Raw genomic sequence first — 21816 nt, forward strand, 5'->3', positions numbered from 1 at the left:
TTAACCACTAGTACTAAGAGGTTCAAAAGCTGTTTTATCGTTTTAACAGTAAATCATTTACTGTGAATTTATTTAATCTGTTGAACACATGACAGGCCAAAATTTTAAGAGAGCCACATACAGTATATACTGTATATAGAGTGTATATATATATATATATATATATATATATATATATATATATATATATATATTCAATCATTGTTTCATATCTGCATTTTTATGCTTATGCCCGATATGCCAGTGGTTTTAATTAGGTCAATAAATATTGATGACAGATACATCAGTGCATCCCTAAAAAAAAAAGCTAGTTTTCCATCTAAATTCAATATTTATTTATTTATTGTTTTATTCTCTCCCCCTTTTTCTCCCCAATTTGGAATGCCCAGTTCCCAATGTGCTCTAAGTCCTAGTGGTGGCATAGTGACTCGCCTCAATCCGGGTGACGGAGTATGAATCTCTGTTGCCTCCGCATCTGAGACCGTCACTTGGTGCATCTTATCACGTGGCTTGTTAAGCGTGTTACCGTGGAGACGTAGCGCGTGTGGAGGCTTCACGCTATTCTCCGCGGCATCCACACACAACTCACCACGCGCCCCACCAAGAGCGAAAACCACTAATCGCGACCACGAGGAGGTTACCCCATGTGACTGTACCCTCCCTAGCAACCGGGCCAATTTGGTTGCTTAGGAGATCTGGCTGGAGTCACTCAGCACACCCTGGATTTGAACTCACGACTCCAGGGGTGGTAGTCAGTGTTAATACTCGCTGAGCTACCCAGGCCCCAAATGTTTTTTAACCACATTTAAAAAAAATTGGACTAAAGAAAATGCAAATAATTATGTGTTTTAATTCACTATGACATGCACATTATCTTGAGGGAGCCGCTTTGTCATGATGGAGCAGCTGAATGACCTTCTTGCTTCTGGGAGAGTTGTATTTGCAGAATAGAATCTATTTAAATTGACTTTGTAAAGTGCGATTAATCAGGAAAAGAAACTAATGTAAATAAAGATGTCATTATAATCTTCTGTATCCAGGCCTGACATCCTGAGGTCAGAGATCATTCTGCCTAAGATGGACACTGGTGTGCTGCAGGTGACTGTCCCACCGTGTGTGAACCGAGGCCCCACTTCACCGAGTCGCGCCCGCAGGGTTAAAACTCGCCACCGGAGGAGCGGACGAGGAAGCAGCGGGGATCTGTCTGGACCTAAACACCCATCAGCCCCTGTCAGCAGAGAGAGAGAGCCCACCCTGTCAAACACGACAACGCCTGCTCCGGCCCTCGCAGAAACAATAACCGGGGGTGCGATGAGGGAGGCCCAGCTGGAGCCGCCCCCACTCAAACTCTCCTCCTCCAGCCCAGATCTGTTGTGCTCCGCCCGGCGGGTGGAAGATGGAGGCAGCACCGGTACAACCGAAGCCCTGGGCGGAGAGAACAGTGGCGGGGCTGGAGCGGGGGCAGGGGCGGGGCTGGATGAGACACCGCCCAGAAGTGACACGGCGAGTGAAGACGCGGCATCACTGCCATTCTCCAGCAGCCCGGACTCACCTTGCTGTGCTAGAGGTGGGCCTGTGGGCCGAGCTCATGTGGAGGAGCGGGAAGAGGGCACCGGGGCGGTCCGGCTACCCAGGGGATCCAGTGGAAGTCACCTGACTCCATCAGCCATACTCTATCGCGCTGCTATCACACGCAAACAGGTGCACACATCTCTCTATTTTACATAAAGTTATAATGTCCTTCAGATCTGCAGTGGAGTTCAAAAGTCTGAGAACACATTGAAAATTTGGGATTCAAAGTATAATTTAAACATTGAAATAACAAAATTTTAGTATTTAAAAAAACAAACATTTTATGATGTAAAATTCATCTGCACAAGATTCTGCACCAATCTTTCGTCACTAAACAAATGTGAGCAATTTGTGACCTTGACTATGTTAAAGGCCCCGTGATGTGTTTTGATGAGCGTGATTCGATTTGATGTTTTGATGTATTTCCTACAGAAACAGAAAGTGGGGGAGGGGCATGTCGAATGACTCGTCCCATTTTTTAAAAGCCAATTGGCTTTAGTTTACAGCCACAAAAACAAGCCCCTTTCTACCGTGTTGCTGCTTGTGTCAGAGCTGCTTACTGGGGGAAAAAGCAATCTCAATACCGGCCAGCTTGTCCAAAGACTTAAGAACCGAAAGAAGATCTACCTAAACGCGTACCGTATTTTCCGGAATATAAGTCACGTTTTTTTTTTTTTTTTTTATCATCTTAAAGGTCCTGCGACTTGTAGTCCAAAGTGACTTATATACATAGTTTATACGTAATTGATGTCGGCCGTTCAAATACATGCACACCAAACCATATACTTAACTCAAACAGATAAAAAACATCAGTCATAGTGATGGTAGAAGGATTTTAAAGTTGCAATTCAGAAAATTTTGCCTTTAAAAAGTAATACTTTATGCAACTAGTTCAAATATTCTGTCCCATCATAATATTACTGTTCAAACAAACTTGACGTTTCATCACACTCATAGTAAAAACATTCAGTCAGGGAACCGAATAACTAATGCATAGCAAAGAGGGTAATGTCAGAAATAGCCACAGATAGACAGTCGCCAACGTTAGTAAACAGGCATACAGTTTTACTCACGGACTGTTTATTTGTATACAGCATAGAGTTACAAAGCACAGAGATGTGTATTTCCTGAGGTAATCTTCACATTGGAGCATGTCTGGCATGTTGAGCAAAGGGAAGTCCTGACTCGGGCGGCTGCTCCCGGGTCCTAGTGCGTGCCCAACCTGGTTCATAGAATGAACGTTACTCTATATACAGTACATTTTTGCAAACTGACATGCACGTGCCGCTTTCTACATTTCGCTGTAGTTTCCTGGTGAAATGAACACGAGGCGCTACAACAACTGTATGGTTTAATCATTGTCACTCAAATAACGAGCAGAATTGCCAAATTTGATTGAATAAATATTTATTTTTCACTCTATTACTCACCCCCGCTATGTTATGATATCAAAACACTTTTACTTTAACACGATTAGAAAAACTAAACTACTTGTATTACAGACCCACCTACATATACACACTTATACACACACTTCCTATATCATCAACTTACTTGGTAGCTCACCTGATAGAGCGATGGATGTTGAGCTTGACAGCTGCAGTTTGAGTCCAGCCAAAGACGCATGGAATTGAAAGTGGCATAGAAGTGAATAGAAAATGATGTGGATCCTTCAGTTAATGTGTGTTTTCTTTATTTTATTATTTCTAATTTGCATTTTAAAACATTATCGGTTAGGGTTAGGTGTTGGGTAAGGGTAAGGGTAAGGATGTCTGTTTTTTTAAACTTTCATTTATCTTTTCGGAGAATCTAAAATTCACTTTAAAAACCTTGTCTGATTACAACCTCATTTCACTCAATTTTGGAGCCCCCCACTGGACATTTCACTTTAAAACTGCAGCAAAATGTGTAATGAAGCACGTAATTTCAGTTTTGCAAAAACGTTGCAATGTTCACTTAAATTTCATGAGACCAGGCTGGACTGCTGCATGTAATCACTGTCAGTGTGACTTATACAGATATGCGACTGCTCTGTGTTTTTTTTCTCTCTAAACAACGCAATTTTGAGTGTGTGCGACTTATAGTCAGGTGCGACTTTATTTCCGGAAAATACGGTAACTGAATAACAAGCCCACAAACAAACACAGTGCATCTCCTTCTTTGCTTACAATGAGGCTGGAGCCAGTGCCAACACAGATGAATAAGAAACAAGCGAGTAAAACAAGGTCCTTGTTTTGAATCACAATACACTTAAGTATAAAGAATAAAGAACACTTATTCAAGCTTAACATCCCAAGAAATCTCCAGTGCTCATGTTTATATAAATAAACTGGAGTAATTTCCTTGCGTCCAGCTCCCATGTTGAGGCGTCCCATTCAGAAGCGATCATACCTATGCCCTATTCCGTTCGAAGACAATTTCCCTCCACCGTGAGTGCTTCAGATTTCTGGAAGGCGTTAACGGTCAGTCAGAACTCACTTTTTAAGTGATTCTTATAGGAAAACCTGTCTGGAACGACCCTAGAGCATGGATTGTGCTCCCTTATAAGTGCCCTGATGAGCACCAGTTAGAACACCGCTCTGAACAGATGTAGGGGGAGGGCGCATTTTAGTTCAAGAAAGCATTTGATTGGACAAGGTTTCTCAAACTCTGTTTGACATAATAGGTGTTCTTAGCCTGAGTGTTTTAGAGAGAGACTGTAGATTGTTAATGCTTACTGCATCTCTTCCGAAAACTAATTTTGTCAACGTTCAGCAGTACAGAAGCATATAGACATGTTTAAAGCTAACAGATATGGACTTAAAGCAGCAAACTTAAATATTTATTTCAGGTGGTTTTTAACTCCTTTGTCAGATTTCTTTGCTGTCATTGAGAAACACAAGATGCTCTTTGGAGCATTCTCAATTCATGCTTGATAACTCTATGTAGTATAAATTGGACAAGAATTTAAAAAAAGCTGTTAAAAATAGCTTTAGATGAAGCATTAACAAGCTGTCACATATTTCAACTACCCATTTATATTTGACTTACCGGTATATCTAATTTAGAAATGAATTGTAATTTTAAAATCATGAGCACTCACATGAGATGAACACTCCAGTCTTATTCTGTATGTAAGCTTATAAAAGCCGTTTTTATTCTACACAGAGAGGATCCCCGCTAAGGGTGCTGCTTCTGAATACTACTCACTTAATCTCAGTAACTGCCCTATTATTGGACACTTTCACTCTCCGGTTAAATGACTTCCGACTGAATAGTGAATAGTGAATTTCTACAGTGGCATCAGTAATTGAAAACAATTGCATTTAAATGATGATGCATCCATGCCCCTTGGTGTCAGTGTCCATGTCCAAGATGACATAAACAAAACAAAACAAAAAAAAAAAAAAAAAGAAATCCTGAGTGCACCGTCAAATTATTAGACTATTTTAGCATATTATGTTTAGAGGTTTTTGGTCCAATAATTTATACCTCTGTTTTGTCCAAATTTAGGTGAAGGAAATTACTGATCAGCCTGTGGACTGTAATTTAAAATAAACACATCTTTATCTCTCTATGCACATAAATGGGGGGAAGAGGCAACTGTAGTGAACAAAAGTTTAAACTTACATGCGGATTTAAATGGAAATTGCCATCCGATCAGACAACTTAAAAAAGCGATTATGTATAAATGAGTGGGGAAAATCATCTGTGACTTCTCTTATAAAACAACAATTTATCACAGGAAACTCCACACACAAATAATTCCAAAAGCAGTGTTTTGTGTAAAACATGTTGAAGATTAGCGGAAAGGAAGTCAATTCATTAAGTGATGAGCTGTTTCCTCACAAAAGCTTCACTGAAGCATCTCCTCCATAGACATCCATTCAGAAAGAACGGCCTCTTGTCTCCTCGCTAGTGTACCGCCCATAGAATGTCTATGGGACCACCGCATAATGCTATTTTAGGCTAAATTTGTAGGCTCCCCTATTAGAATGGTTCTGGTTATGTATAACCATTGTTATTATATATTTTTTTTTCATTATTTAACTCGTTCAACTCATTATTCATTTAATAATACATGCCACTGACACGTTTCCGTAGTACTAAAAAACTGCGTATTAATAATATAATAATAATTATTATTATGATTATTATTATTATTATTTTAAATCACATTAATTTTCAAGTAGTAAATAGGTTCACAATAGAAATATTTTAAATCACGTACACCGCTACTGTAGGCCATCTCCCTGTGTCCTTGCAAAATAAGAACGGAAAAGTAAATATGGGAAACTTATTTTTTTTATCATCAACAAATATTCTGTTTACTGAGCCAATGTAATTTTTTGGACAAGATTTCATCACACAATGCATAGAATGTCTTATCATCTACCTTTGTGTTTTGATTTCCAAACTATTTTTATGTCTGGCTTGTCAGGACTAAGTTGTTTGATGGCCAATTTTTCGGAATTTGCAACAGAACCGACACGCTGTTACTCTTACAGTACATTCATCGATAGCGCTCGTCATGTTCACAATCCGTCACACTGCAGGCACCAATAATACAAAAGTTACCTTTGGTTTGGCTCTACGTTTATGGGCAGATTAATTTGTGCCACAATGCCTCTCAGTGAGGGTTCGTTGCAGTACCATATTTGACCACAGATTTCCATTGAGGAAAATGAGGGGCGCTGTGGAGTTCACGAGGGCAGCAGATACTTAGATTCACATGCTCCTAAATCTATATCATACACAGTGTAACAAAGGTTTCAGCTACATTACGACTAAAATATAGAATAAAAATGTATACTAGACCTGCTTTTAAATACCTATGTCAGCATTCTGAACACATTTATGGATTTACAAATTACATTATTGTCAGTTTATATTGTGGATTTGCTGTATGTTTTCAAGTGAATCAATATTTAGGTGGGGCTCTGCCCTACCTGCCCATATAGATGAGCCGTGCTGGGTCAAAATAACAAACAACATTTGAAATGATCCTTTAATGTTTTTTGAACTTTGGTAGCTATGACATAATGACAGAGAGAGTGTTGTATTCTTGTAGCGACGTGGCGTTTCTTCAGAGGAAGAGGAGGGTGAGGTGGACAGCGAGGTGGAGTTACCAAGAAGACGGTAAGAATATAAATACATGCTCTTCCAGAATTTTTTTTCTTTGTGAAGAAAGCTAGTTGGGAATTTGTTCATGTGTGTAATAGTGCACATCCAAATTCATAATAAAAAAAATGGTAAACTTTGGCAAATGTTGCTGTAAAATTGCTTGAAGTGGATATCTTCACATGCTTTGCATTGAACTTATACTGCAAACAGACAAAACATTTTGGATAGTGAATCTGTTGAAAATTAAATTGTTTCTTTTTTATCCATACTTGTTTCCTTGCAATGAGAGTGTAATAGTCAGACTTGGCCATAACCGTTTCCATGATCCATGACGTTTCATGGAATATGGATAGGGAAGAAATACTTACAGAATATTAAGAAATTGTAAATACCTAACCTGACCTAATCTGTAGATATTGTACATGCATAAGCCAAAACTATATTTTTTATGCGGCATACGCTAGTGTATGTGTACAGGGTGAGTGACGTAAATTTCATCATCAGCAGGGTTCGTGAACCCTGGAAGCATGCAGCCCGGTTTTTCTAGCTGTGCATACTCTGTAGGCATAGTTTGCACTAATTAATGGGTCCGCAAGGTGGCAACAATCACCACTAGGCCGTTGCTTTCATGAAGTAGTGCAAGAAAACAATGTAAACACCAGTGAACAACAGGAGACGAAGGTAGAAACCACAATAGTGTATGTGCAAGTCAAGAATGCTTGTTTGTGGAGGTCAGGAGATACCTGCATTTGTATAACTTGAGTCTGAAAGACAATAAAGACATCTTTATGGGTCTAAATTAGATAAAGAACAGTTTTGCATAGCAGTCATAGCAGACATGCATCGACCACCTGTGTATGCGTGCATGGTTAAATGGAGTATACTTTGAAAGGCTAGAGCGTTCAGATGTATGCATATGCTAGTTTACGGGTATAAACCAAAATATACTTTGGGCTTTAGAGATCAATTGCATGTTAGATTAGATAAAAATATTAGCATCATGGCACACTGTATGCACATTTGTATGTCAAGGGTTTCTTTTTGGTGGCAAATTATTTTCTTACCAAAGATTTGCCATAGATCTTTTAGAATGTGTGGAAAAAATTTGCAGTCACCAAATATTTTCCATTAATGTAATGGCTTGTAGTGGAAAACATTTACAGTCAACAAATATTTGCAATAGATTTAATGGCTAGTGGCAAACATTTACAGTCAACAAACATTTGCAATAGATCTATTGGCTAGTAGTGGCAAACATTTACCAAATATTTGCCATTGATCTTTTTGCCAGTAGTGGCAAACATTTATATTAACCAAAGATTTGCCATAGATATTTTGGCCAGTAGTGCCAAACATTCCTGTTTACCAACTATATAGATCTATTGGCTTGTAGTGGCAAACATTTAGTTAACAAAGATTTACTGTAGTTCTTTTGGCAGTAGTGGCAAACATTTATAGTTAACAAAAAATATTTGCTGTTGTTCTTTTGGACTATAGTGGCAAACATTTACAGTTAATAAAGTAATGCCATAGATCTGTTGGCTAGTAGTGGCAAACATTTGTAGTTAACAAATATTTGCTATAGATCAATTGGCAAGCAGTGGCAAACATACTGTATATAGGCCAGTTACCAAAGATTTGCCATTGATCTTATGGCGAGCAGTGGCAAACATTTACCGTTAACAAAAAGATTTGCTGTTGTTCTTTTGGACTGTAGTGGCAAACATTTACTGTAACCAAAGATTTTCCATTGACCTTTTGATGAGTAGTGGCAAACATTTACTGTTAACAAAGAAATGCCATAGATGTATTGGCTAGTAGTGGCTAACATTTATATTTACCAAAGATTTGCCATTGATCTTTTGGCTAGTGATGGCAAACACTTGTGGTTACCAAAGATTTGCCATTTATCTTTTGGCGAGTAGTGGCAAACACTTATTGTTACCAACGATTTGCCATAGATTTAGTGGCTAGTAGTGGCAAACAATTATAGTTAACAAATATTTGCTATAGATCAATTGGCAAGTAGTGGCAAGCATACTGTATATAGGCCAGTTACCAAAGATTTACCATTGATCTTTTGGCGAGTAGTGGCAAACATTTATAGTTAACAAAAAATATTTGCTGTTGTTATTTTGGACAATAGTGGCAAACATTTACAGTTAATAAAGTAATGCCATAGGTCTGTTGGCTAGTAGTGGCAAACATTTACTGTTAACAAAGAAATGCCATAGATCTGTTGGCGAGTAGTGGCAAACATTTTAGTTAACACATATTTGCCATTATCTTCTGAATAGTGATGGAAAACCTTTGTAGTTACCAAAGATAGCTATGCAAAACATTAGTGCCATAGATCTATTGGCCAGTAGTAGCAAACATTTGCAAAGTTGATTTATGTTGATGTATGTTCAACTGCCACTGAAGACTGGCACTGGGAGTTTTCTAATTGGAGTATATTTTTACCAGTTTAGTCATTTTAATTTCAATCATGTCCTCATTGAATTTTTTATGTTCTTAAATGTGCAACTGACAGACGGCCGACCAGTATAACAAAGTGCCAATCAGTATCCACGTTCAGTTCGGAGAACCTGTCCGTTTCAGAGGGAGAGGAGGGGCATACGACAGATCACTCCCACAGTGGCACACCAGATGTGGTCAGTACCAACACAGACGAGCGATTGGATGATCGCAGCGATGACCTCATTTCTCAAGGCTCTGAGATTCCTGCTGATATCACAGACCCCACTCTGTCTGAAAGAGAGGCTGCAGCCCTTGAAGCTGAGAGAGCAAACTTTGACCTTGAACAAAATATCTTGGAGGTACACAAAACACACAACATCAAATTTGACCCGATGTACTTCACAATAGATTTATCTGCCTATGTTAGTTTAGTCCTCTACTGTATGTTACAATGCAAAAATATAGGGGCGAATTCAACAGTTGCACCACTTTTGTGCGTGGTATTTCAGCGCAAAAAGCAACATCAAATTCACTAACCCCTGCTATCTAGTTTAAGCAGGTGCAGTCATTGATGAAATTGTGCTGCTTCCTGAGTCTTTAAATGAAGTCATTGTCATTCCTTTCAACGCAAACATGCCTCCTTTCTATGTAAATTAGGCTTATTATAGATTGCGTTCAGCACAGCTTTTGGGGGCTCTTTGTGCCTTTGCCTCATCAGGCACTAAACCAGCATAGACAGTGCATGCAAAACAATGGCGCTTCTAACAGACCCAATTCATTCGTAGCGAATTCCCTGCATAATGTGTCCACGAGTTTGATCCTACTCTCTCTTTTCACAGACTCGTGCGCTGTGTGAGGATTCAGACTGTGACAGTGCTGAACTCGACCAATCAGGGAGCGGAGAGCCAAGCCGTCCCCCAAGTGCTGGAGGCTGGGGCCAGGGCCCTCAAAATTGAAACACACACACACACACACACACACCCATATGCAACACATTCAAATAAACTTGTGCAGTGGAGCACACACATGCACACAAAATATTGGTGCAAAATAAGTGATTCAAAAAGCAAAACGATTTGCCACTTTAAGAACAAATACTCTTGACACTGGTCAAAACAATGTTGGGATTGTAAACTGCCTCATGACCAGGACATAAAGCCACGGAAAATATAATAAAGGAAGTCGTACAGCAAGATAAAAAAAAATAATAAAAAAAAAAAGTGGATAGCAGGAACTATGTAAAAAGATCAATCCACTAACAAAATTCAGGGCATTCCTGATAAGCAGCAATGGTGATGAACAATATTATTGTTAGGTTTTTTTCACCTGTAGAGCAAATAGACTTCCTGGTTCCTTGAAAGGGCCGGATCATCTCCATTAATGTGCACAAGGCTTGTGGTTAGAAGTTAGATTCAGAATAAAGCATGTAAATCTAGTCTCTGAAGACACATTTAATCTGTCACTGGAATATAGAGTGCTGGATGAAACTCAAAAAGAAAGTATTGATTTTTTTGTATTCACCAAAAATGTACCCCAATAATCTGTTCAGACATGACATGTCATGGAGTGTGTGGCATTCGATTTGAGCTGACTTCACATGTACAGATGCTTCTTTCCAAAGCACTTACAAGGTGCATTTACAAATGTGATTCTATTATGACTATTAAGACCGGAATTTATGTAAATATTTATTTAGTAAGATAAATCTAAGAATTAAAAAAAAATATTGATTAAAGGAATTTAACAAAAATACCAAAATAAAAACTCTCACATTTATTCTATCCTCCTGTGCTTGTGCCACCCTACTATGGCAGCTCCAATAGGTTTGGGTATATGGGCAGGTGTGTATATGTACAGTTCTATCCTATAGTTGTTTCCCTTTGCTAGTGCAGGAACATACAACCCTTGAATGCAACAAACAACACCATACAAAAACACAGACTGAAGACTCATGATTTATGATATCCGTTAAAACTGTTTGCTCTCCACTTACCTCTCGAATTATCTTTCGATACGTTTGCTTTCAGAGGGACATGCAATATGTACATTTCAACTGATCTGATAAAATAAGCACTTTTATTTTCTGTATTATCTGTAAAAACAAAGAAAAAAACACAAACAACAATAAAAAATAATGTATATGAATTTTAGCTTGCAAGATGTAGGTCTGAGAAGTGTAAAGTCCTAAAGAACAAATGCATGATATATACATTTTTATGTATTTTAATTTTTAAATCAATTGTTTTTATACATCTAAAGAAATGTTTGCACTTTTTTTACCTTGAATGTGTAATAATGTTGTGTTGCTTGTAGGCACTTTACAGTAGAATGTTTATATACACTACATTATCACCTTCTCATGTTGCACTGGAAATGTTGTATTTATCATAATGATGATGGTTTCATCAGATTATGTATGTACTGTATGTATAGTAAGACCTTTAATAAGGAAATACTTTGAACCACATCACCTTATCTTTATGAAAAATGATTTTAACTACAGCAAACAAAGTTTTTCCTGGATCATTCAAGTTGGAGTGGAGTGTCAGAAGGTTGTATATACTGTACAGTATTTAACAAAATAATAATAATCTGGAATATTGCCAGCCCTATTCTAAAATAATTCATAGTCTTCAAAAATTGGTTTACATTTACATAAACAGCAATAATCTGACTATGACAGTAATCTGAATGTGAAATTAACATGTAAAATGCATTTTCTGATTTTTTTAAATATTAAATATTTAAAATAGTCAGAATAAGATTGATCTGAGATGTGGAGTATTTTAGTCATATTATTTATAAGACCTAAAAGTCACATTATAAATCTCAATCCAACTATGACCCTATGTATTTTGCATCATGGAGCAGTTTGACTACTAGGCTTGACGACACATTTTACCTTCCAATGTTTGTGAACTTGTAAAAATAAAATATATAATTACAAAATAACAGTTAAACTGTAAAAAAAAATAACTGTGCATACACTAACATTATTCAATAGCAGAGATGTGTTATACTGGAGGAACTTCAGAAACGAATCTGGCTCCACATACTGCAAACATTGTGTTAACACCTCAACTGGAACATCGTCCAATTGTAGACATTTAGAAACAGACCAATAGTCAGACTATTACATCCCATGTAAATGTAGCTAATGTCAGACATGGAGTCCTTTAAAGAACTACAGGTGTCAGTTGATTTACAACATAAGTGCAAATCTCAACTCAAAATGACTATAAATTTGCCTTAAATCATGGCACAGGCTAATTTTCCAAATCACTTTTATCAGTTTAGAACCTGCAGTTTCAACTCTAGCAATATGAATACAAGAAGCTCCTACCTTCACAAGTTTGACTTTACTATCCTGTGAAAAAAACATGGTTTGTGAAAAACTAGCCCCTTAGGGGGAATTTAATTTCTGAAATGTTTTGCCTTCCCTCTAAATTATTTTGGGTTTCATCGCAAGAAATTAACCATGGTTCCCTTTTAAGTTGCTGATGCTATGGGAAGCTCCACCCAGGAGTGACAATCTCTGAAGCCCTTTACAATCGCGCCAATTTATTGGCAGATGGTGCTTTGACGCTCAGCCCCTGACGTGCACAACATCATGAGCATATAGTGCGAAACATGCCATTTCATCTGAATTTTCTCTTTCAGGGTTGCGATATCTTTCACAGCGAGTGGGTTGTTTTCTACTTCCATGTTGTGCTCCGACGAACAGACAAGATTTCACTTCACCGTTCTTACTGGACACCGTGAGCGAGTGGATCAGTTTCTGCTTCACTGCCATGCTTCGACAAATGGACGAGCCTTGCTTCGCTGTTGATACTGCAGAGCTTCAGCAAGTGGATTATTTTGTACTTCCCTGTTGTGCTTCAATGGAAAGTGTATCCTTTATCACACGCATGTGAAAACGCTATTGTTCTTGTTGTTGTGTTGTGTGTTTTACTGTACAAAAAGCACATAAAAGAGCCGTTTTCTTAACAACATCTTTTCCAAGATGGTGTTTTGCAAATGTCTCCATAAGCATAAAAACGAAGCGATATATCCTGCTGTCTGGTAGGCTTGAGTACTGTTTTATATAAGTAGCACTTGTTAAGACTGACTGATTTTCTGAACGCATGAAACTCAAGATGCTTCACTCTCAGCTCACTTTTGTTCAGAAAGCCGAAGTCGTTTCCCACTCTGCCTGCTATACTCCTTATGTGGCTTCCGAGGAACCGCACGAGGGAGGCACGTGAGGACAGAGAATAGAGCATGGAGATTTGAGGAGGATTAGTTGCTGGACCAGCCTTGCATGCATCCTCTCCTCCATGTCAAGCAGCTCGCCCATTCGGTACAAGTGCTATGATTGCCTGGGCAAAGCCCACGCTGACAAAGAGCTTGTCGAGATCGTTTGCGTTCATTGTGGGCACATGAAACTCGAAGTGCTTTGCTCTTGGCTCGCTTTCATTCTCATACTCCTTCTGTGGCTCCTGAGGGACATCCGGCTCGGGACTTGCATCTCTCCAGTTTTCCATCTAAAGCGACTTCACCTGCCCAGTACAGCCGTGATGGGACGATCATGTTCGGCGGAGATTATGATGAGGGGGGTGCTATGTGGCTGATGTTATCCTTGCCAGGCTTGCAGTACTTGTTGAGATTTATTGTGTTCATTGAAAGCTTATGACACTCAAAGTGCTTCACTCACGGCTTGCCCCTGGGGAAGCTGTCGGCAGTCCCCTTTCCTCCATATATCTAGTTAGGAAGGGATATAGAGCAGAGAGATATTAAGGGTGATTGTCACCGGTTTAAGCCTGTGTCTCTCCTCAATCTCCAGTGGCCTCGCACTGCGATCATTCACAGTGGTGATGATGTCAGGGATATCTTATCGCTGGTCTTCATTAGTGTGACATGTACGCGTTCAGGTGTGTTGCTTACCGTAATTTCCCCTATGCAGGCAGGAAAATGATACAAAGCTGCCTCTGGGATGGCAATGCTTGAAGTTTCTCGCTTGAGCCTTACAAAAAAAAAAAGAAAAAAAGAAAGAAAAATAACAACGGTATTAACCGTGTTGGCTCTCCTCCTTGTTTTGCCACCGGTGCTTTTTTCCCAGAGCTACACGAACAGCTTATTTTGATTTGATGTTCTCTCTATTCAGTGAGAGTTTGGGTATCTGGCACTAACACCTTTGCGGTGATTGATAAATGCGCCACACCACGAATTAGCGCTCAGGCCACCAATGTCTTTGCCCATGAAATTGGCAGGTGTGCGGTCTGTATAGTGACATCGCTGGCTATTTGTCAGGAATTTGTTTCTCGCTTTCTCTGCCGTTGTGAGCTGGAAACAATAATGTGACATTAATGTGAGCTGTTTTTACCATGCCAGAATACTTCCATGTCACAACACAAAGATTTAAGGCATGTCCATGTCACCCAGCAGCCCTCTCACTTTGCCCACTGTCATGAGCTGGGAACAAGTTTGCGGAGTAACACTGGTCACTTCATTGCCTGTCTTGCTGTTAGCAACATGCCAGTAGACTGCCATGTCGCAACACAACGACTTAAGACGTACACAGTGTTTTTTTTCCAACCCTCAAAAGGGCCTGGGCAGAAAAAAACCCTCTGTGTCCCCAATGGAGCCCTTTCTCATTCCACGCCTTTGTAAGCCAGGAATGAGCTGGCGGCATGATAAAGGTCATTATCACTGCTTCTTTTGCTGTTGTTGGTGACGTGTTAGAACAATGCTATGTCAGAACATGGGGATTTAAGGCATGCACAGTGCTTTATTCTGGTCTCAAGTAGGCCCAGTAAAGCAGCTCTCTCGCTTCCCTGCCATCGACGAGTCATAAGCGACTTCTGGTGTATCACAGGTCAATTTGATGACTGTTTTTACTATTGTTGGTGACGTGCCAGAAGGCTGCCATTTCACAACACAAACAAAAGACCTCATTGCATATGCAAGAGGCATGCATGCTTGTTAAACCCTCTGGCATGCTCTAACTTTTCTCACCACTGTATGCTGGGAACAATAATATGATCCCAGTCTTGTGACTGTTTTATTGCCATTGACACCACAGCACAAATAACATATCTCGTTGCGGCTGCAGGGGCATGTCAGCGTTGACAGTCACAGAAGAACCCCTGTGCCCAATGTCAGCGTTTCCTGCTGGATACTAAACACAGTCAAGCGGCTAATACCAAGAAAGTACCAGCGTGCCACTGTGCTACAAGCCAGGCCCAACCCCAAACCCCCCCCCCCGACTTTTCGCTGATTGGTGTTCTTCCTATGGTGAGGACCCAGTATGTTGCCCTGTGCAGACAATACTCTACTTCTTGCAAGAGTGCTTGGATGCTACTCGCTTTGGCTTTAGTAAAACGTGTCGGGGACCTTCAGGACTTGTGAAAAACCATTCTCAACCCCAAAGTAGGTTATGTGCCCAAAGTGCTGGTCACCCCATTCAGGGCTCAGGTTGTAACCTTACAAGCTTTCTCTCCTCCTCCCTTGAGTCAGACGAGGCTAAGAAACTGCACGTGTTCTGTCCTCTGAGGGCATTATGCATGTACATTGACTGTACAAGCACCGTTAATTTATTTTAATTGCTAACCATAATAAAACAGGTAATAAAACAGGAAAACCAGTGAAACCATAGTAAATTGTGTGGTTGTGGTTTTACTATTCAAATACCATAGTTGAACTATAGTTACTGTAATAAAACCATGGTGAAATGTTGTGGTAACTATGGTTTTTACTACAAATACCATAGTTCAACTATGGTTACTGTAGTAAAACCATGGTTAATTTATTGCAAAGGAACACAAAACATTTTTATAATTTATTATTTAATAATAATAATAATAATAAAAATCCCTCTCTTACTAAGGCAGGGTTCTCTGTGGTACACAGAGGCAAAGTACCATTGTGTCAAGAAAATCCAAATTAATTTAATATTGGTCTAGTGTAGCAATAATGTACATAAAGACAGATACTAACTCATTTACTAATGTGTACAAACTCCATACATAAAAGTAGTGTGATTTAATGAATGTGTTGATAAGATTTCTCAGGCCTCTGTCCATGTAATAATCTCTGAGTTAACTGGAGTATCTCCACTGTCCCACTGTTGGTTGAGCTCTCACAAATCCTTAAACAATTCTTTGAAATTGAAAACAGTCAGTCAATGATGACTTTTACAATGAAATTAATTTTCAATGTTTTTGAAAAAACCTATGTAATTTTTATTTGGGCTCATTTTGTGATGTCTCATTTTATTTATTTATTTTGCTTTTCTTTGTATTCGAGGAAACATCAATACACAATGATATAACAGCTCATTATATAAACTGGATTTACACACATGACGACAGAAATAAGTTTTCTTCCCTTATTTTCAGAGTGCAAAAGAACAACTAACAACAACAACAACAACAATAAAGCCCTACATAGAAACATTATAGAACTGAAGAATCCTTTCTGAGTGCAAAACCGAAGGATTGTAGTGACAAATACTTTGATTTTAAATGCGTGTGATATAATCCAGGACAAGTCTGATTCTGTTTTAATCTGCTTTAATTCACACTGTAGGAACAGAGTGCCTGCCCACTTTTTCAGTCAGCTTGGTTCCGGAAGTGTTTTTCCCATACATTTTTTTCCATAGGGATTTCATAAAATCCTTCATACCAAATGAACCAGAAAAACCAACAAAAAAGTATTTAAAAATCAGACAAAAAGATAAATGCACTTAACATCTTTGATTAGGGAATGGACTACTATCCCATGAAGCATTGCGAATGACGTAATTTAACTGAAAACAATAGAAACATTTTAAACTGTTGTTGTTTATGAGTATAGAATCAATATATTTGAATTCTATTTGAAAATATTCAGATATGTACAAATATATAAGTGGCTGGAGAGTGTATCATGAAAGCTGGCAGTTGCTGCAGTGGTCTTTTGGCCTTTGTTGGCCATGATTCTCTCATAGGTGGTCGTTTCCCTTCAGGATCATGATTATCCCCAACAGTAACACAATTATTGTCTTTACCAACCTGGAAATGCCCATCTCGAGGTTTCTGACCCAGATCAGCTATCAAACCTCATTTAACCTCTACCTCTGAGGATGTTCTGACCAAGGCTGGTGAAATCAAGTCCCAAAAATTCAATATTTGGCTAGTTTCTAGGAGAGGCAAAAAACAAACAAACAACGACAGCAACAACTGAACTTTCCCTTTAAGTATTCACACCCTTTATGATTTTTACTTTTTTTTACTGTCATTTAAACACATTTTTCAATACCAAGAACAATTTTTCCAATCTCTTCATACAAGTTGCCTTTTCCAACATACAGCTTGACACATCAATTAAAAAACCACCAAAACACTTTATATTATTGTCTATACTTTATACATGTTTATACATGTTATACAGTACAAGATCACTGGAAGCAGGGTTTGAAATGAACTTTTTGACTCACCGGCCACTGTGGCTAGTATTTAACAAGGTCACTAGCCACTTAGCATTTTCACAAGCCAAAATCACACACCTCGCAAAAAGTGATGAAGGTAACTGGAGACTACAACCGCGTGCATTTTTTTTGTTTTTTTTTTGGACATTTTATTTAAACAAGAATGATGTGAGTTCAGCAGGACACAAGTTTAATGGTTTAAGTAACCTAAATTATACAAAGCCAAACGCCAGTTAGAACAGATGTAGGATAGAACAGGAGGAAAATTTGTCAAAAACATGTCCATACTGTAATTCATGGAAGTTTCAACCCCTTCAAATTGTACATGCCTATGAAAGTTTACCATTGTTCTAGCATTGTTTAACAGTGTAATTTGTAATGACAATGCTATAAGGTAAGACCATGGGTGGCTTCACATTACTGTGTGATGGGTTAATGTTGATAGTCTTTTCTAAAAAAACAACAACTAGTGTTTGTTATGAAAAAGCTAATAGCTACATAACTACAACTTTCAAAGCTGAAGCCTTATAAAAATAAAGTCTAATAGATTCAACCTTATAGATATAATATTAATCATTCAAGTTACCAGTTAGTGTTACTGCATAATTTTATTTTTTTAAATTTTAGTAAGGATGATGATGTGTATTTTAAAAACTGATGATGTATTTGTCTCCTCTTTACCTCGTCAGTGCTGTTTATAATGTATGTGCTGCATAGGAGTTTGAGAGGTTTGACTTCCTCCATACAACGCTTTATACTAGAATGTTCTCTGTAGAATTCAGATGGGTCACATAAGTTTTGTGTTTTCCACCGGCCGCCGCTATATCGAGTGAAGTGTGACTGAATCATGCAAGTTTTGCTCTGCACTGTTCCAAAGCTCTGGCGATCTTCTCTCTGGGGCACACTGTGTGCGCTGCGGCAGTTCACCAAAAGCACGCTTCATTCATTAAGTTATGAGAGGCATGAATACAATTATATTATCTTCGGCAGCAGCTCCGAGTTGCTCGACATTCACAAAATGTTCAATGCAGGAAAAACCCTGAAAAAAATGTCACCCTCCAAAGTGGCGAGTAAGAGTGACTGAGTTACCCGCCACAGCCGCACAGTTACCCGCATTTGGCGGGTTGGCAGGTGTTAATTTCAAACCCTGATTGGAAGTTTTTTTTTTTTTTCTGAAGTATCTTAGATTTTTTACAGAAAACAAAATTACATTACAAAACATAAATTTCCTCTTTATCGTGTCACATGCACTGCAGTGCGTTACACAAAGGTGGAAAGTAACAAATTACAACTACTCGTTACAGTACTTGAGTGCATTTTAAACTTTTTTTTCTTTAGATTTATACTTTTACTTGTTTATTAAAAATGAAATGTTCAACTTGGGTATATTTATTTTTAACCACAGTTACAAAGTACTGTATATACAGTATATAGAGGCTATATACTGTATCTATAAGAATGTTCGGCAAGTTAAAAGCGCTGAATATGCTAACTGAAATAAGCTTCTGCATTTCTGGCGGCTCAGAACACAAAACTTATTGTGATCCATTTGAATTCTACTGAGAATGCTTAAAGTGGTATGGAGGACATCAAACATCTGAAACGGCTAGACAACCTTGACATTCTAAACAGCACTGACGAAGATAGAGAAAACAACACTTTCCATCAACACAGAAGCGAAACAAGAAGGCAAGCAAACCAAGCAATTGCTTGGGGCCCCCTTTCAAAGGGGAGTTGGATGATGTTCATTTGTCATAGGCTTAATTAAAGGCTAAAGCTTCCCTGATGTTCATGTCATATGACTGACATATTGTCTTGGTGTAAAACCAATGGATTAAAGATTATAGCTATGAAAATAAATTTTGTTAGCTATTGTATATTTTTTTCCTGATATAGTAGTCATGTCATTGCACAATTCCCCTATAAGTAATCCATTCAACTGCCTCGTACAGGAACCCCACACCTCCCCCATCACAGAGTTCTTACCTATTGCACTTGGCTATCAAACACTGTCAGATAGCTTGTAAAAATAGACATTTACCAAATAGTTAGCTACTCACACATTATTGAATGGATTAGCCTACCTCAGTGACAATAATTAAATAAATAAATAATACGACACTACGAAAGTGGTGCAGCAAAGTGTAAAAAAGTCACTGAAGCCCCTGAGATAATGGTGAGTCTGCCAAAACTTAGTGTTGTCAAGGAGGTGATGTTGAAACATCAGTGGACAGCACATCACCCACTCTGATGCCGGCTGCACCAGCCATGCATAAGTTACAAATTAGACTAGTTATAGCGTATATGGGCACTAAGTTACAATTTACGAACTACTAAATATTTGAGCTTTGGACCATTACAATTTTACGAAATGTAACCCTATGTATAAACTTACAGTTTTTACAATTGGTTACATGCTTTTCCTAATACCTAGTATACATTTCAAAACTCCTCATAATTTCAACACAACATCAGTGTCTGTGAACTGAACTGTGGATCATCTTGTCAATGCTTTGATACAAAAAGCATTTATTGACAACATCTTTCAATATTCATGAAATCTTTTCAAAAACGCAACCATCAGACATACTGTGTTTATCTACAAGCCAGTTTTGCTCACATTTACATACTGTTATGACCCTGACCTTCCCCACTCTGTCCTAGGTGGCAGTGTGGGATAGATTCTGGTTGGCTGGGCAAGTAATTAATTGATTTAATTAGGGGTTGTGTTGTATAAAAGTGTAACCCTTTTCTTCATCTCTCTACTCTCTCTTTGTGGGTAGGATCACCTCTCCAGAGAAGTCACCTTTACCACTCTCTGCTCGATACTCACCTGCGGTTACCAGCTCTATGTGATGATGTTCTTTTTGTTTTAACTCCAAGATATTTTTCTGTTATTAGGTTAATTTGAATTCATTTACAATAAAATCATATCTATTAATTGCATTTTGTGTCTTACTCCCCTTTATGTTGTGGTCTTAAATGAGCTGGCCATAACAATATATAAACAATGTATAACAATGTATAAAACCTAATACAGTAAAAGCAGCCGATTTCTCTTTTAGTTGATGTCCAAATCAGCTTTGCTTTATCAATGTTACCATCTGTACAAAAAGAGGCCAACTTTGTAATGATTGTGTTGTGCAAACATGGCTGTCAGAGAAGAAGACTGGATGAACAAAAAAGCAAAAGAGGAGTGCAGATGTGAGGAGTAACAGATGAAATAAAAAATAAACTAATTGAACGACATCAATATCTCATGCTTTGTGTGACAGGCTTCAATCGAAAGAGAGAAATTCCAAAAATGAGAGCGATCATGTGTGGGATTACCTTTTTTTGTTGCAGCTCTGGTCAGCAGTAACATCGCTTCAAAATCGCCAAGATGTAAGTTTAAGCACTTTTCAGCAGCAGCAAGTGTCGGCATTTTTCTATATAGCTTTTCCGTTGTAAACATTAACAACAGTTTTCAACCCCACTGAGATGCAGGTGTGTGCTGACTTGAGGACTCTGTTTTTCACTTGTGAGTAAGTGTGTGCGTAATGCATATATGTATGTGTGTCCATGTGTGTGTGAAAGCGAAAGAAAGAGGGAAGGGGAGCGCGAGGGTGCTTCCCACAGATATTTTTGATAATATAGAAACTGTTGTATTGATCAAGTCGCGGGGTGCGTTAACGTCTCTTTGTGTGTGTGTGTGTGTGTGTGTGTGTGTGTGTGTGTTTGTGTGGACAGGTTTAAGTATTTTACAAGGAAATCTTTTTAGGTTACACACTGGTAATTACAAGGGTATTATGCTATAAATGTGGTTTATGAGGACATTTCTAGTGTACCCATAATTCAAATTGCTTAAAAAACACACTAAATGATGTTTTATTGAAAATGTAAAAATGCAGAAAGTTTTTTGTGAGGGTTAGGTTTAGGGGTAGGGTTAGGGTTAAGGGATATAATCTATAGTTTGTACAGTATAAAAATCATTATATCTATGGAGAGTCCACATTAGGATAGCTGCACCAACATGTATGTGCTGGCGTGTGTGTGCGTATGTTTGGGTGTCACTGTCAGTGTGTGTGAGTGTGAGTGTTGGTGAGAGAGAGAGGGAGCGTGAGGGCACTTTTCAACTGAAATTGAAATAAATGTAGGATATTATAGACATTGTTTTTCATTTTTATCCGATGCCGGTGTCTTTGTCTTAATTTGTTATTTTGTTGTGGTAGCCTGTATGGCTCGTTTAAATAACT

The 21816-nt window shown here is 38.5% G+C and overlaps 1 protein-coding gene across 5 annotated transcripts in view; it reads left to right on the forward strand.

Annotated features, from left to right (window-relative positions):
* The window catches only part of map3k12 (mitogen-activated protein kinase kinase kinase 12), a 40763-nt gene extending 19979 nt beyond the window's left edge, over positions 1-20784 (forward strand). For 3 of the 5 annotated variants that reach the window (XM_051710484.1, XM_051710485.1, XM_051710483.1), the window contains 4 exons: positions 1041-1701; positions 6623-6690; positions 9209-9494; positions 9975-20784. In XM_051710484.1, the coding sequence (XP_051566444.1) occupies positions 1041-1701; positions 6623-6690; positions 9209-9494; positions 9975-10091 (1132 nt within the window). In that variant the 3' untranslated portion in view covers positions 10092-20784. The remainder of the gene's footprint in view (positions 1-1040; positions 1702-6622; positions 6691-9208; positions 9495-9974) is intronic. The other 2 variants (XR_007898468.1, XR_007898467.1) reach the window with 2 other exon arrangements.
* Positions 20785-21816: the final 1032 nt, after the last annotated feature.

This window comes from Myxocyprinus asiaticus, chromosome 11, assembly GCF_019703515.2.
Source record: "Myxocyprinus asiaticus isolate MX2 ecotype Aquarium Trade chromosome 11, UBuf_Myxa_2, whole genome shotgun sequence".
Classification (NCBI taxonomy): Eukaryota; Metazoa; Chordata; class Actinopteri; order Cypriniformes; family Catostomidae; genus Myxocyprinus; species Myxocyprinus asiaticus.